General features: G+C 37.5%; 1 protein-coding gene across 6 annotated transcripts; it reads left to right on the forward strand.

Annotated features, from left to right (window-relative positions):
• The first annotated feature begins 44 nt into the window (after window positions 1-44).
• Window positions 45-14,083, forward strand: LOC110452645 (transcription initiation factor TFIID subunit 3-like). 6 transcript variants are annotated; one of them, XR_002463207.1, is made up of 11 exons: window positions 45-207; window positions 1,276-1,444; window positions 1,981-2,214; window positions 2,750-2,945; window positions 3,138-4,623; window positions 5,449-5,559; window positions 6,678-6,823; window positions 8,749-9,676; window positions 11,270-11,373; window positions 11,698-12,383; window positions 12,508-14,083. XR_002463207.1 is itself a non-coding variant. In XM_021501282.1 (10 exons), exons 2-10 carry the CDS (start codon window positions 1,279-1,281, stop codon window positions 11,846-11,848), a joined length of 3,522 nt encoding a protein of 1,173 aa, XP_021356957.1. In that variant the 5' UTR covers window positions 45-207; window positions 1,276-1,278; the 3' UTR covers window positions 11,849-14,083. The 6 variants fall into 6 exon arrangements, 4 of the variants coding, with proteins under 4 accessions (XP_021356957.1, XP_021356961.1, XP_021356959.1 ...); XR_002463208.1 differs by having other exon boundaries at window positions 11,698-12,259; window positions 12,508-14,082; XM_021501282.1 differs by having other exon boundaries at window positions 11,698-14,083.
• Window positions 14,084-17,503: the final 3,420 nt, after the last annotated feature.

Raw genomic sequence — 17,503 nt, forward strand, 5'->3', positions numbered from 1 at the left:
TCAATGCGTTTGAATAGAAAGTAAATTACCCACAATGTCAAAGTTCTAAAATGACACCGATATACCGAACGGTGCCCGTAAAATGAAAACGATGGAGCTAGGAACAACTTAACACCAAGAAATAAGAAATAGTACATATGCCATGAACTATTTTTATTGCATCTTACACTGTAGTGAAATGTTGTAATGTAAAGGCGATTCATCCAGGTATTGAAACTGTCAAATATCGTCATATGTGCGTTGTTTCTGGAAAGCGGGAGGGGGTTACAGTACTGTCGTCCGCATGTACATCGCATTTGGTGGCAGCGTATAGTTTACACGTAGTGACTCCGTGTGGTCATGTAAGGCCATTTATCGGTGGATAGGGAAGATGTATCACGCCATTGCAATTGGTAAATCTCGTTTGCCCTAGGTTGTTTTGCTCAAAAAAAAAATGTATACGCTAATATAATAATTAATATTTAAATATATCAACTAAACTTATTGATATCTTTCTACATTGGTGAAAAATATGCAATTGTGTGAGTGCTGAGTCAGCTTTTCACATCTGCCATTTGTCAAACTCGCTTAAAAACAACGTTAAACACATTTTATTTATAAAATTGATTTTAATGATATGGATGACAACAAAGGCTTAATTTGTGACTTAAAGCTACTAAAATCTGAAGAAAATACCAAACAATGTTTCGCCCTTAAATCTTTGTTTTACGGCAAAACAACAACCTTTGTGCCTATCAGTGTGTACATTACTAGGCAATATAAGCCAGTGGTCTAGCATCATTTTCTGATTCAAGATTAAGTCAGTGGCCTCTGTAAAGTTACCTGATTCATCCTTACTCATAACCTCACAAACCCCTTAACAAAGTTTGTTTATATATACACACTGTAGTATGGTACGTAACAGTGAGTTTTACACCTGATTATTTTTTGGTGGTCATCGGTTTAAGTGTCAAAGTTCAAACAAAGTGTCAGACGAAGTAGAAAGTTGAAACATTAGTCCAAGTGTCAAAACTCTTAAATTATAATATCCTAACTACTTTTGGGAAAGTACTTATACATTGTATACAAGTACCATAACATTTCGGTACCGTAATGACTGAGTATGAAAACGTTCATTTGGCTATATCGTAAAATGTATCTGTCACCAATAACATACTATAACACACAGTAACAATGGTCCAATCTCCTGGTGCATCGATTTACAGCAAAGTACTAGAGTCTCAGATTCAGTCATTATCAGTGCTTAACTAATTATTTTCATGTTTATTGTTTTAGAAAATGGCGGATGAGTACTGCCGAAATATATTGCGGATCAGTCTTGCCCAAATTTGTCAAAATCTTGGATGGAATGCTGCTCAAGCGACACCTCTGGAGCTTCTTACCGATGTTTTGGAGAGATATCTCCTGGAAGTAGCCAAAGTTACCCATCGTTACTCAGAGCAGTGTAATATTTTTGTGCCATCATATTTTCATATATTTTTTACTGACTCCCTATATATCTAAAGTGGGTTAGCCGTTTAAGTGACCAACTACATAACAAACTCTATGTATCGATGACCCTTGAAAGTTATCAGAGCATATTTTTTTTATAAATGCCATTTCGAATTTTGCATCAGACCCAAAAAAATGATTTTTAATGGTGGATTACATTCAATTATAATGATATAAGTAGGCCTATATAAAATGCTCTAATATTATTTTAAGAACAGTTTTGGTTCTACAGAGACTTCAATTTATGACTACTTGGTCAGAAAATGAACGTCATTGTTTTCTAAGGTGCTGTTAAGTGTATTGATAGATGATTAAATCTTGTTCTGAGTTGTGTCCATGTATATGTAGTCCCTTCTGAATTGTTCATGTACAGTCATAATAACAATAGGAAAATAAAATAAAATAAAAAAGCAAGGATCTCAATAATTGATGTTGTAGTGTACCCAGTTATAGTGTTGTTGTGTATCCTCCTCTACAATTTCTTTACAGTTGGGAGGACCGACCCTAACTTAGATGATCTGGGCTTAGCGTTTGGACACTTAGGTATACAACTAGGAGAATTGGAGGACTACGTTCACCATGTTGACCCATTGCCATTTGCCCAAGAGGTTGTGGCCTTTCCGGCTCCAAAAAGAAACAACCTTCAGTTCCCCAGATATGACAGCAGAGAAGTGCTACAAAGGGAGGAACACATTCCTGAGTATCTGCCAGCAATGTTTCCTGGTTGGTAGATATACTTTTGAAATACCATCAAATTAAATTAAACTTTAATAATTTTACAGCAATTGTGAAACAAGCTTTATCAACTTTTAGTAATCACTCTTGTTGGCTCAGATCCAGATGTTAGCATGCAGGAAGGGGGGGGGCGCTGAATGTGTGGGAGGAAAACCTGACCCCATACCTTTACACCTCAGATTGGGGAATGAATCGTTCCCCCGTTCTCTTGGTGAAAGGCGAGTGCGCTTTCCACTTTCTTTAAATATTTTTTTTTAAATTTGATTATTGACTGTCATGGAGAGAAATTAAAAATCTAACCAAATTGGCTTCTGAATTATCATAATATAAAGAATTTGTGCAAAGTATTGCTCAGTTGCTTTGAAAAACAGACATTGCACAAACTTACATGATAACATAAAAATACAAGGTAGTTGCTTTGTCGTAAAATATTGTTTTCTTCAATTAATTGATGTTGAAAATTGTTGATTTGCAGATGGAAAATATATTTGTTTGCATAAGAAATTCATTTCATCATTTTCAGAAGAGATTGAGACTCCACAGTCTCCTCCTCCACACACCCAGCCAGAAACCTGTCTGCTTCCACTCCCTCCGACCACACCCTTGGCTGTCTCACCCTCTGACATTCAAGTGGATGGTACTTCAGTCAGCCCAGGATTGTCCGACAAGCGCCTCCTGACCAGTCCACCATCTGGGGGACCACCTTCCAAAAGGATCAGGTAATGTGGTTAACTTAACTGGGTAGTGGACCTAAAAAGTTGTAGCCTTACTGACAGCCACATGGTCTTCTAATATAATGACAAATTAAGTGACAAAATTGTAGCACTTCATGGTTTTGAAATGTTTGCTAAATGTTGATATCCGGATATGTCCAACCATTGATCAATAACTGGTGTTTTGTCTTCTTTCAGATTAACCACTCTACCAGAAGAGGCAGCACATTCACAGTACGAGATGAAGAGCATGGCGATGACTGTTGCTGGGGAGGTGATGCCGACAGGTGGCTATATAGGCAAACTTCCTGATGCTAAAACACCCCCTCAAGGCTTTCCAAAGAGGTTTCCAAAGGACAACACTCGAGGTTCTGCTTCAAAATCAGCATCTTTGCTGCCTGTGGCAAGAGATATTCTTTCCGAATTAAATAGCAAAAAGGATTCAAATGAAGGCTCCCAAAAAAAAGACAAGGATAAAAGTTCTTCAAATTCATCATCAAAAAAGAGTGGAGTAAAGAAAAAATCAAATACCAGCTCAGAAAAGAAAGATGTGTCCAAGTCAAGAAGTAAAGTTAAAAAGGGCTTACTAACTCCCAAACCAAGGCCGAGGCCGAGGTCAAGGTCAAAGTCACCAGCAAGGGCTAAGAGTCCAAAGGGAGGGGGGACTAAGAAGGGACAGAACAAGGTGTTTAGTGATAGTGGTGCTGGACTTTTCTCAGAAACAATTATGTTGGAGAGACAGAAAGGGCCCAGTTCAGAAAAGGGCAGGTCTAGTTCCCCAAGTGTTAAGAATAAAGATGAATCCCTCTACAGTGCAGTCACATCTCATAAAAACAAAGATTCACCTAGATCTATTCCTCTGGATTTGAGTTGTAAACAAAAGGTTTCTAAACCCAGCGACTTGGAGGAAAAGAAACGTAGACTAGATGCTATTCAAAGTTCTATTGACAGTGTGTTAAGACAATCAACATTAAACCAAACAGAAAAGGAGCCAGACATTCCAGATGACTCATTTGTTCCAGTAGAAAAGGAAGTAGAAAAAGAAGATTCTAAGCCAATTGAAAAGATAAAAGATTTAAATTTGAGTTCCTCTATAGATGATACTATCAATGCTGTGATAGGGGCAGCAGATAGGGACGATACACCGGTAGGGTTAACTCCCGTGTTGGTGAAGGAGGAGGTTATAGAACAGGATGTTGTTACACCAACACCTGCCTTGCCTCAGTCACCAGTTTTGACACCAGTGTTAACACCTCAAACCTCTCCACGCAAAAAAGGGAGACCACCCAAGAAAGGTAAAAACAAAGGCAATAAGAAACCTTCCACTCCACCTGTGGCTCCGTCTGTTGTAGAACCACCACCTATTATGGAACCCAAGTCTCCAAAAGATGAGAAGTTTGCTGTGTTTGACTTTCCCGAGAGTCCACCAATGAGATCCACTCCTAAACCCAGCTTTCCTGCCCCTGCCCCTGCCCCTGCCCCTGCCCCACCTGCTCAAGCACCAACTGCTCCCCGAAGTCCCAGTCCTGAACCTGTGGAAGAAGTGCCACCGGTTGTGGTGGAGGAACTACCCCCACCTGTGATGGAGGAACCACCCATTAACATTAAGGTGGATGAGAGTGCTCCTGTAGCACCTATAGCAGAAAAAAGTCACAGCAAGGATAAGGAGAAGCACAAATCTAAGGTGAGTGTCAAACTTATGGTTAGGTGGAGTTTTGATATCTGTGTTTCTTTCAATACTTTCAGAGGAAAATGATCGATGAAATGCATTGATGATTTTTTATCCATTATAAAGATATCTCTCAAGCCCAATTATTAGAACGATAAAAACTATCACTAGGAAATACACTTGGGAAATTTCATCACAAATTGGGTAATAATTACCCTATTTCTGAAGAAAATCTCCACGAACAGTTATATTTCCCCAATTTCAGTTAAATTCCCCCCATCCACTAAAATTTCCCCATTCCGCTGAAATTTCCCCTTGTCCACTGAAAGTTTCCCAAACCTGTCAATCATAGCCCCATGCACAGCCCCATTCATTGCTACCAACAGTCACGCTTGGGTGATCAACAGTTCCCCAACAGGACAATCCAACACTAGTACTCCTACTATTGAACAATGCTACATGTATCAGATAAAGGATCCAACACTTTTACTGTTTAACAATGTAGTAGCACTGTTTGGAAAATAAAAGATACTGAACCCTTTAGGACCGGTATTGTGATCTTCACATATTGTTACTTTCTACATGTTTTAGCCTGCTATATATGTATATATCCTGTCTATATAAAAAGCATGTACGGGTGCTAAAACAGGAACTGGGTACCTGCCTGTATACAAAAATAACTTTGTTAAGTCAAGGGGTTTGAATCTGAAAGGGAGCTAAAAAAAGCACCTGACACTTCCCTGTATACTATAAGTATACATGTGAGGGGGCTTAAACTTATTTCTAAAACTAATACATCAGACAGTAGGTCATTGTTGGAATGCATAATTTATGTTACAGGAGCATAAAAAGGAAAAGAAAGAGAAGAAAAAGGACAAAGAAAAGAAAAAGAAAAACAAAGATAAAGACCGGGACAAAGAGAGAAGCAAACACAAAGACAAGAGTAGCAAGGTAAGTTTGTTTTAGATGACCAATTGTGACAAGGTTAGGATGGTTTTAGATGACCAGTTGTGACCGAGTTAGTTTGAGTTTAGATGACCAGTAGTGACCAAGGTTTTTTTTGCTTTTGGATGACCAGAGGAAATCTTCTTGATACTAGCCTTTTTATATGCCCGTCACCTTTGACAGGAGCATTATGGTATGGCGTCGTCCGTCCGGCGTAAACTTTTATTTGTCCAGCAATCTCATCCTACATTTTTTGACCGATCTCTTTGAAACTTGGTATACATTATAATCGGTATACATTATAATCATGACATGAAGTTGTGTTTCCCTGAAAAGAATTTTGATTCGACAATCTTTGCAAAGGTTATTCCCCTTTGTTCGTTTCAGTATTTGATTTTTGTCCGGAGATATCTCCTCCTACATTTTTTGACGAATTTCTTTGAAACTTAAAAGGTTAAATAATCATGATATATTGTTTTGTTTCCATGAAAAGAATTTTGATTTCGACAATTTTTGCAAAAGTTATCCCCTTTGTTTATTTCAGTATTTGATTTTTGTACGGCAATCTCCTCCTACATTTTTCAACGGATCTCTTTGAAACTTTGTATACATTATAATCATGATATGAAGTTGTGTCTGCCTTAAAATAATTTTGATTCATTGATTATTGCAAAAGATATAAATAGCACAGAGGGGTTCTCAAGTGTAATGTTATAGAAAACTAGAAAATCCAGAGATAGGTTTTCCATGCCTTTTCACATTTAAATTAAAAAGTTAAACATTAACCTAGTTGTGAAAGGTGAGTGTCAGCTAACCACTCTTAGAATGATGCAGGTCCTTTTTCAATGTAAGAAAGTATATAACACTATATGGCATTCGACGGGCGTATATTGTTCCGCCCTGCGGTACTCTTGTTGTGAATATGGAAAAAGCTATTTTAAATTCCCCTTACTTAACTTCAGCTTTTTGATAAAGAGAAAATACATCCTTTCCTCTATGCATCTAACTTTCCAGTAACTATTTACCAAAAACAAGCATATTCCCCCCCCTGCCAATCTTAACTTTGTCATTTTAAACCTATTTTGTGTGTGATTTTTAAACTTTGATAGTTATATCATTTTCAGTCACCTGGTACTTTCCCTACTGGTTTGACGAAGCTGAAGATTCGACTGGGCAGTTCTCCCTTCTCATCGACTGTGACTTACAGTTCCAAGGCCAAGGAGCAGTCTCCATCAGGGTCTCCAGCCCAGAGGCCGGAGATACCAAAACTGTGAGTGAATCTCCGGCCACTGATCAAACTAAATGAGATATGCCTCATTTAAGATTTAAGTATGTGTAGTAAATTTGAGGAAAAAAACCAACATATCCACCAAAAATGTTTAATGAGAGAAAGTTGATATTTCTAGGCATTACTACATGTACATACATGTACATCCATGGTGCGACGTCCGTCGTCCAGCCGGCTTCAATTTTTTACTTTAAACAACTTCTTCTCAGTAACCAAAAGGCCTAGGGTGATGATATTTGGCCAGAAGCATGCTTGGATGAAGGGCTACCAAGTTTGTTCAAATAAATTACCTTCATAAATTTTCAAGGTCACAGGGGTCAAATATGTTAACATCTTTAAACAACTTCTTCTGAATAACCGAGATGCCTAGGGTGATAATATTTGGCCAGTAACATGCTGGGATGAAGGGCTGCCAGGATTTTTCAAATAAATGACCTTGACTTATATTCAAGGTCACAGGGGTCAAAAATGTTAAAAACATTTAAACAATTTCTTCTGAATAACCAAGAGGCCTAGGGTGATGATAGTTGGCCAGTAACATGCTGGGATGAAGGGCTACCAAGTTTGTTAAAATAATGACATTGACCCACTTTCAAGGTCACAGGGGTCAAATATGTTTAAAATCTTAAAACAACTTTTTCTGAATAACCGAGAGGCCTAGGGTGATGATATTTGGGCAGTAATATGCTGGGATGAAGGGCTACCAAGTTTGTTCAAATAAATGACCTTGACTTATATTCAAGGTCACAAAGGGGAAATATGTTTTAAACATTTAAGCAACTTCTTCTGAATAACCAATGGCCTAGGGTGAGGTTATTTGGCTAATAGCATGCTGGGATGAAGGGCTATAAAGTTTGTTCAAATGAATGACCTTCATCTTTTTTCAAGGTCACGGGGTCAAATATGTTCTAAACCTAATTTCTTCTGAATAACCTAGAGGCCTAAGATAATGCCAGTAACAAGCTGGCACAGGGGTCAAATGTGTTTAAAACCATTGAATGACTTCTTAATAAGCAAAAGGCCAAGGGTGATGATATTTGGCCATTAACATGCTGGGAAGAAGGACTACCAAGTGAATGACCTTCGTCCATATTCAAGGTCACAGTGGTCAATATATGTTTCAATCTTAAATGATTTGTTCTGTATAACCAAAAGGTCCAGGGTAATGATATTTTTCCAGAAGCATGCTGGGTTGGAAGACTAAACTTTGTTCAACCTAATAATATAATGTCCTTGTTCGACATTCAAGGTCACAGATGTCATATGTTTAAATCTTTTAATAGGTTCTTATGAATGAAACACTGATTTTTTGCCTGTAGCTGTATTTTAGTCCACTTTTAAGATTACAAGTGTGAGATTAATACCAGGTGAGCGATGCAGGCCCACTGGACCTCTTGTTCGTACATACAGTTATCTCCCCTTAATTTTATTTTGGATATAACTAGGATGACTGGACCTGGTTACTTCCGTTAACAGCAGGTAGCTCACCTTGTAGATCAAGAGTATAATGATCTGAGGTTCGGGTCTGGCTTCATTGCATTTTTACACTCGGGGCATGGATATGGATCCTTCTGTGATTCATCTTTATCATTATTTGTATAAAAGTTCCACAATGAGTGGGTTTTTTTCAGAAATGTTATATTAAAGCTATAGCTACAAGAAAAACAGTTTACAATACAGTTTTAGCAGTGGTACAGGGACTTTCAATTTTACCTATTGATACTGTGAAAATATAAAGAAAGTTGTATTGTGCAATTGCCCACACATTTTGTAGGGATGGATGGTTGTGATAAAAATATGCTACATGTACTATATTAAATTGGGTTCGTAGGTCATGTTTGAAATGTAATGTTGAAATAAAATTCTTTCATTTGGCTAGCCATTTAATCAAGCTGTATGTTCTATAGGGTCATCAAACCAATGCCTCCGCTGCCCTCTAGTCAGGAAAGGGGATCTGACTCACCCAAGACATCATCTAGCAGTGCTAAATCCAGTAAAAAGGAGAGTAAATCTAAAAAGGATGTCGGCCATATTGTCGTGAAGAAGGAAATTTTCCCAGAAAAACTCCCCACTACACCACCACCAGTACCTAGGACACCATCCCCAGCTCCAACAGCAAAAACACCCTCCCCAATGAAGAAAACACCTTCACCTGTTCCAGTAAAACATGAACCCTCATCTGTGCCTCCGCCCAAGCCTATGACTCCAGTGCCTCCGCCCAAGTCTGTGACCCCCGTGCCAAAGTTTACAGGGTCAGAATCACCAGACCAAAGTTCCCATGATAAACCACCCATTCTCAAAATGGAAATGATTGACGAGCCACCAGTGCTGACACCACAACCTTCCCCTTGCCACAAGACTCCAACACCTCCACCCCCCAGGAATAGAACCCCACCCAGGGTTCCTATCAAACCTGCTCCTTCTCCTGTCCCTAGCCCTAAACATCCCCCGTCACCCATGCCTGTATACTCCCCTTCACCTGTCCGAGTCAACTCTCCACCTCCTTCAGCATTTACCTCTAAGTCAATGTCATCATCTCCAGTAAAAACACCTTCACCTTCTCGCACCCGTACACCCTCTCCCATCCCTTCACTTCCCCCCACACCCATCCACCATCCATCCCCTACCCCTTCTCCTACACCTACGAAGCCCCCTACACCTTCCCCAACCCCAACACCTGCTCACTCTCCCTCTCCTGGCCCCCTCGTTATAAAAGAAGCATCTGACATTCCACCTATGCCACCACCCTCCATTAGTAGTGCATTACAAGCTGCAGCGACTGCCAAGACAGCCCTCCAGAGAACCGTTACCTCCGAGACTATCGGGAGCTTTTTAGTGAGTAATTTTACTAGTAATGTAAAGAAACGAGTTTGTAACTAGTCACTTAGTCAAGTAACCATAAAAGAAATTTAAATATTCTTTGACTTTGATCCTGATTACAAGAAGGTTAATGTTAAAATGGACCATGTTTTTACTATTTTCCTTTTACGAAAACCTTTTTTTTTGGTTGTAATTATATCGGTTAGATATGGTAGTAATTATCCTCCACTTTCACTGAAACAGTGGATATTAATTTGGGTGTCTGTCTGTCTGTCTGTCTGTCTGTCTGTCTGTCACGCTTCGTTTCCATGCAATAACTACAACAGATATTAACGAATTTTCTTCAAACTTGGTCACAGGGTTAAATGCCTTAAGGGGTCGGCCAAGTTTGATGACCACTTTCGGCAGACCCCCTTTTGGCAGAGTTATGTCCCCTTGAATAATGAAAAAGGTCATTATCTGCCGCGCTTTGTTTCTGTGCAATAATTATAACAAATGTTAACCGATTTTCTTCAAACTTGGTTCGATTTTGATGACAATTGGTATATAGGGATATTAGGGAATTGCGATTTCAGCCGCATTGGTTTCGTTGCCATAACTACCACACGGAGGCTTCTGATTGGTTGAAATTTAGATATTGTTAGATTTTGATGAAAGTTGGTATATAGGGATATTAGGGGACTGATAATTCAACCACATAGGTTTCATTGCCATAGCAACCACAAGCAGGCTTCTTCTTGGTGGAAATTCAGATATTGTTCGATTTTGAAGAAAATCGTTATAAAGGGATATAAGGCGACTGCAAATTCAACTGCATATGTTTTGTTGGCATAGCAACCACATGGAGGCTTCTTATTGATCGCAATTTAGATATTGTTTGATTTTGATGAAAATTGGTATATCGGGGTATTAGGGGACTGAAAATTCAATCGCATTCGTTCCATTGCCATAGCAATTACACAGAGGATTCTGATTGGTTGCAATTTAGAAATTGCTCAATTTCACTCAAATTTAGTATGTACGTATATACATTTTAGGCGTACTAGGGCAATGCGATTCTTTTCTGATGCATCTTTGCGACTATGGTGCTCCCCCATTACAATCAGTACTTGTTGCTGTAGTGTAGATATTGTTAAGATGTTTCAACCTTATGCACATCCAGCTCATGCTAAGTTTGCTAACCGATGTGATTTGTGCATATTTACGGATAATCAATGAGGTATAGGGCTTTTTTTTCTTCAAGTTTCAAGCTATACATTATATCTCAAAAGCACGATACTCACATGTTTAAACCTAACTTCAATAATGTTAACCTACAATATGTCCTGCAAGCGGGGGATATAAATTCCACGAATTTGCTTGTTAGCTGTGTTTGATATGGTAGTAGTTGGTGTAAATAGTAATTAATACATATTTACATATTTTGCAGCTGTTGATCAGATTATTTCTCTTATGCACTGCTACATAACCAACCCTGAGTATATCGTCATACGTACTTGGTTGATGTTTGGACTTGCTGACAATAATTATATAGAGAGACTTAGGAAATGTATTTTAGTTGGAGTTAATCATTGAAGCTAACATGCAACACTGCCTGTTTTGTTTCAGGATACCTCGTCTGGGGAGAAGATCTGGATCTGCCCTGCTTGTAAACGTCAGGATGACGGCAGCCCCATGGTTGGCTGTGACATCTGCGATGATTGGTATCATTGGTAAGAGACGTTCATTTCAGTTGATATGATAATATTGCTATATGTAGATACAAACCATGTGGTATAGAGGTGTGACAATATTCCTGTATGTAGGTACATAGATGGTATAAATATATTAATCATGATTAAATAAAACTAACGTTAACGGTTATATACAAAATATTGCTGTGAAAAATACTTACTGAATAAAACCTTATCTGATACCCTTCTTTTGAAAACTTTATTAAAAATTGTCTGTTAAACTCATTCTAGATTTTGTTTTGATGTCTGAAAAATATTTGTTCATGCAAATTCTTATTTTGATACATGTTTCTTGTTTTGTAGGGAATGTATAGGGATAAATAAAGAACCTGAGGAGGATAGCTGGTACTGCAACAAGTGTTTAGCCCCGGCGAGGAAACCATCCAAACGTGGGCGTGGGGGTGGACGGGGTAGGGGCCGAGGCAGAGGCAGGAAAAAATCTTTGAAAGACTAATGTGTATTACAAAACAAATGACTATATATTTTTTGCTGTTCAGACGGATACTAAAGCAATAAGTCCGGGCTGAATTACAAATCTGAACAGTTTTTTGGAGTAGAGCAGGAAGGAGAGTTCTGAGGAAACACTGCTCTGTGTTTAGATTCTGTTGTGTTCCACTATTGTTTGTGTACGTTACAGGTAGATTGGAAACTCTTGTTTTAATGATTTGGCTATATTGAATATAATTGTATGAAACAGATCTAGAGTACATAAATTATTATGAGGTGTTTTATAAGAGATAATTTATGTTAAAACAACTTCAGGTAAATTGTACCACAGCATTAGTTATAATCGCAGAGAAGAGCTTCACTCAGAGTGTCACTGTGGTTGTAAGGTTTCCATAGTAACTGTTACTGTGGTTGTAAAGTTTCCATAGTAACTGTAACTATGACTAAGGTTTCCATAGTAACTGTCACTGTGACTAAGGTTTCCATAGTAACTGTCACTGTGGTTGTAAGATTTCCATAGTAACTGTTACTGTGGTTGTAAAGTTTCCACAGTAACTGTCACTATGGTTGTAAGATTTTCATAGTAACTGTTACTGTGGTTGTAAAGTATCCATAGTAACTGTAACTATGACTAAGGTTTCCATAGTTACTGTCACTGTGACTAAGGTTTCCATAGTAACTGTCACTATGGTTGCAAGGTTTCCATAGTAACTGTAACTATGACTAAGGTTTCCATAGTAACTGTCACTGTGATTGTAAGGTTTTCATAGTAACTGTCTGTATGGTTGTAAGGTTTCCATAGTAACTTACTGTCACTATGGTTGTAAGGTTTCCATAGGTTTCCATAGTTATGTAATAGCTAGGGGATGATATTTATCTATCCGAATAGCATTTGTCTGGTATGAAAGAAGATGTAAGTTTGGATTAATTGCATGTACCTGTTTAGAAGCCTGATCAGGTGAAGATATGTCTTAATTACATCTTCCTGTATGTTTCCTCATGTGAGATATTTATAAATGGCAGCAATTTGTTTTATGTTTCAAAGGTTTTCTCTGTTGATAATTGTATAAGATACCAGATTTATTTGTCATTAAGTTTAGGGTAACTAAAACGTGTTACATAATGCTAAGGTTTCAACTAAAAAGCAGTTCTCCAATTGTGAAACTGGCTTAACACTTTTTGTTAACAAGTAGAAATGCATTGGGCAGAAGAAATTAAATTACAAAAAAATGCATTTTATTTACAAAATGTGACTCTGTAAACTAGAGGCACCTATTGGTTATAAAAAGATAAAGGTACTGATAAAGTGTTAACAAACTCAAAGCTGTAAATTTCAGTTTTACGTTTATGATTTCTTTTATAAAACTAGTTTGTTGAACCTGAATCCGTTAAAGTGTTCATATTCACTGTACGAACCGTTAAAGTGTTCATATTCACTGTACGAACCGTTAAAGTGTTCATATTCACTGTACGAACCGTTAAAGTGTTCATATTCACTGTACGAACCGTTAAAGTGTTCATATTCACTGTACGAACCGTTAAAGTGTTCATATTCACTGTACGAACCGTTAAAGTGTTCATATTCACTGTACGAACCGTTAAAGTGTTCATATTCACTGTACGAACCGTTAAAGTGTTCATATTCACTGTACGAACCGTTAAAGTGTTCATATTCACTGTACGAATATTGACTTCAACCACTAAAAATATCTAAATATAATGAATGTGTCACACATACAGTAGATGTAGACACACGGTGGAATGTTACGATATTTACAGGGTTTAACATTACAGCTGAACAACGAAATGAATGTATTGGCCCTTCATGGAATGTCAGGTTTATACATTGGAGATCTGGTTTATACATAGTAGGTCTGATTTATACCAGGTGTATATTCTACAAGTTTCGGTTTAGAGATGTTACGCTATACATTATATATTGGGAAGTTTTAAGTGTGAAGTAAAGCATTGTGTTAAGGACAAACTAAAGTCAAACACTAGAATTCTCATGTGTAGCATTTTTCATATGTGTAAGGATTTATTTTACTATTTTATTATGGTAAAATTAAAGTAGATAAAATGTTCATTTTCATTTGTATTTATTCATTATTCATTATAGTTTAGACATTTTTACGTTTTATTTAATATGAAGTTGAATGTTCTTGGTAGAAAGGACAGATAATTGATGGATGAAGATGTATACAACTGTAATAAAATTGTATACAGCTTATTTTGACAGTGTTTGTTTTATCACTCAAGTAATTAAGCTCACCTGGCACGAAGTTTCTTTTTGTTTATAGTATGATGTGACGTCTGTTGTCAGTCTGTCAGCTTTAATACACTCGCCATTGTAGAGGGGTAGGGAGCCTCAAACTAATTTGTTTCCCATGTCTGTCATGTCACGTCCGTTTTCAGTGTAATCACTCTAGTGACTCCATTTCTTACAGAAACTTCATACAGAGGTTAAGTATGAGAATACCCACGTGAATACTACTATCTATTGTCAGGCAATGAAACTGATTTTATGTGGCAGTAGGGGTAAAATGTATCTTCAGACGTTTTCTATTTTTAGATAGCTTCTAAGGATGGAATGATATAAAGTTTCCTCAAATAAATGACCTTATCCTACTTCCAAAGTTTTCCAGATGTTGACTATGTTAATAAGGTTGTAATACTATAAAGACTAGACATATCATCTTTTTTTCTGATACATTGTGCTATAGTCAAAGGTTAAATTTGAGAGCTGGGTAGGGTCAAAGGTCAATAAAGCTATAACTGTTAAAAAATAGTTCTTAAAGCGTCGAGTTCCAGAATCCCTAATGTCAGGATCTTATGCAAGTGGCTACTTGGGGCGGAATGCAATCAAGTTTCCTCAAACAATTGGCCTTTACCTATTTTCTAGGTCACCTTTATATGTCAAATATGTTAAAAACCTTCAACACCATTTTGAAATCAAGAAGTAGCAAGTTCAAGACATTATGCTGCTGAGTGTATAACAGTTATCATGTTGGTATGCTGCTGAGTGTATAACAGTTATCATGTTGGTATGCTGCAGAGTGTATAACAGTTATCATGTTGGTATGCTGCAGGGTGTATAACTGTTATCATGTTGGTATGCTGCTGAGTGTATAACAGTTATCATGTTGGTATGCTGCTTAGTGTAGAACAGTTATCATGTTGGTATGCTGCAGAGTGTATAACAGATATCATGTCGGTATGCTGCAGGGTGTATAACTGTTATCATGTTGGTATGCTGCTTAGTGTATAACAGTTATCATGTTGGTATGCTGCTTAGTGTATAACTGTTATCATGTTAGCATAAAGGAATACGTTTGATCAACATTCAGTGGTTACGCTCATCTTGTTTGTAAATAGTATGCTTACCCTACTGATAAAGCTCCAGTCCTGCAGACGCTCATGGATCGCTTCTTGTTCTTGGTGGCAGTGACTGCATGAAAACTGAATATGTATGAATTGAAACCAAAAACAAGAACCCCAATATGTTTACAAATTTGTCTCGTATTCCTTTTTAAAATCGATTTCTTACCTGCTAGGGTGTTTGGGCCTAAACTTTTAAATGTCTGGTGATATCAATTAATTAGTAGACCTAGAGTGTTATGAACGAATGCAGATCCAAAAAATTGTTTAACATTCTGAATAGTAGTAACCAGTGTAGAAGAGTTGGCCGTTTGTGACTGGAAAATAAGGGTTCAGAATAATTATCACTTCCGAAATTATAATTTTTTATAATGTATATGCTTCTATGACGTCATAATAACCGATAACACTCCTGCTGAGAGTCATCACATTTTGATTAATCAACACGAGGTGTCATTAAGGTTTCTTTATCAGCATTTTTTTTTTTAACTAACATGAATTCCACTTATTGGGGTTCTAATGACCCGCACTGACTTTGGACACATCGGGATCACTTTGTATGTTGTAGAGTAGAGTTGGTGTTCCTATATCACCCGGTTCTTCACAATCGTTTCCACTTACACTTGCAATTCTTTGCTTACCATGACAACATGTTAGCTCTACATAATTTAAAATCAAAATAGTGTCAGGAAATTCGCTAACTTGTTAAATGATACTTTAATAGTGTCATTCAGTGCCCCCAAACACGCAGACAAATACACGTCGGCAGTGATTAGGTGGACTTATTTTAAGCCCTTTTGTCAATATTCCACTTTGCACTTACGTTGGTACTTATAAGGTGACCGCTATGCTCGATCTAACTAACGTGTTGTAACTTTTTGTTATATTCCCCCCATGTCTTATTATTTCAACTACAAGCAAACGCTGCGAATTTAACTGACAATAGAATAACTCCTACATCATTGTTCCCCGTCTCACTTCAACTATGGCCAAACCGACCATGTATAAGGTAAAGCTCCGAAATCTTTTCATGAAGGGTATAAAATATCGAGAGACTTATAATGATAAGCAAAAAATACTAATTAAGAAAACACCTCCCTGAATTGTTTTCTTTTTAGACACAGAAAGCCAAACGAAGTGTGGACTCCTGCAATTGAGGTTCAAAGTAGTCAAACCCATGTCAAAAGTGTCCTAAACAGACGTAGAATGTAGCGGAAAAGTAAAGGGCGCATGTGGAGTCCTTTATGACGTTACACGATTACAACTATGGACTATGAAATATATTTTATACTAACTAAGTGAACGCTGATAGATAAATTCCAGCTACAGGCTCTACCATCAAACGGAAGGATTTCAACACACTAATGGATTCCGTGGAAAGGTAAGTCAGACAATGGGCAAAGGGAGTGTATGCTGAATCTACGTTGGCTGACGTGTTCAATTTTCTTTCCGTTTTTCAGGGCGAAAAGACGAGAATGAACGAATTAACTTCTCGTTCGTTCGTATTTTCACTCCCTTAAGACGAAATAACGAGGAATACAATCTAGATCTCGTCTATTTGTGGCGAAAATGTTAGAAACAACGAAACGGCACAAGTCAACCACAGTATGAATCGAATTCACTTTTAAAATGAGTTAAGTCTACCAGGTAGATCATTCTTAATAAAGAATTATCAAATTGAAATCAAAGATGCGAGTCAAACGGAAATCTGTATTTTTATAACCTGGATATGTCCAAACCACACTCAACGATCTGTGTTATCAGTGTGGTGTCGTTAGTCAAGTCATCTGTAATTACTGTATCATTGTCTGCTTATACGTTCCTATAGAATGGTTGCAAAATTAACTAGTCTTGCTTGATATCTAAGCTAACCATGTTCACAAATTATACAATTTTCGAGACGATATAGACGAAATGCCAATCACGCTACTGTATGGAATAAGAACACGGACTGATATCGTTAGTGCTGGATTCCGAAACCTCAGAAATCTTTCAACCAAGGCATTATCAAAACTTCCTACCGCCAGTTATAGTATACGTGCGTATTTTCTTTTGTTCATATTCTGCTCTAGTTTCGTTGATTTTAAGTTCAAATTACGTGTTTGTGTAAATATACCATGTCACAAAAGTCTGTAACCCTGATTTAACGGTACTAAGGTTGCTAGTTAGACATGGATAATAGCTTGTTTGAGAAATTATTGCAGAGACAGTGGGGAGAAAGCAATATTTATAATGATTCCTGTGTAGTGTTTGAATCCAATACAAACGAAGCATGTCTTCTCTT

This window comes from Mizuhopecten yessoensis, unplaced genomic scaffold (assembly GCF_002113885.1).
Source record: "Mizuhopecten yessoensis strain PY_sf001 unplaced genomic scaffold, ASM211388v2 scaffold6779, whole genome shotgun sequence".
NCBI classification, from domain to species: domain Eukaryota; kingdom Metazoa; phylum Mollusca; class Bivalvia; order Pectinida; family Pectinidae; genus Mizuhopecten; species Mizuhopecten yessoensis.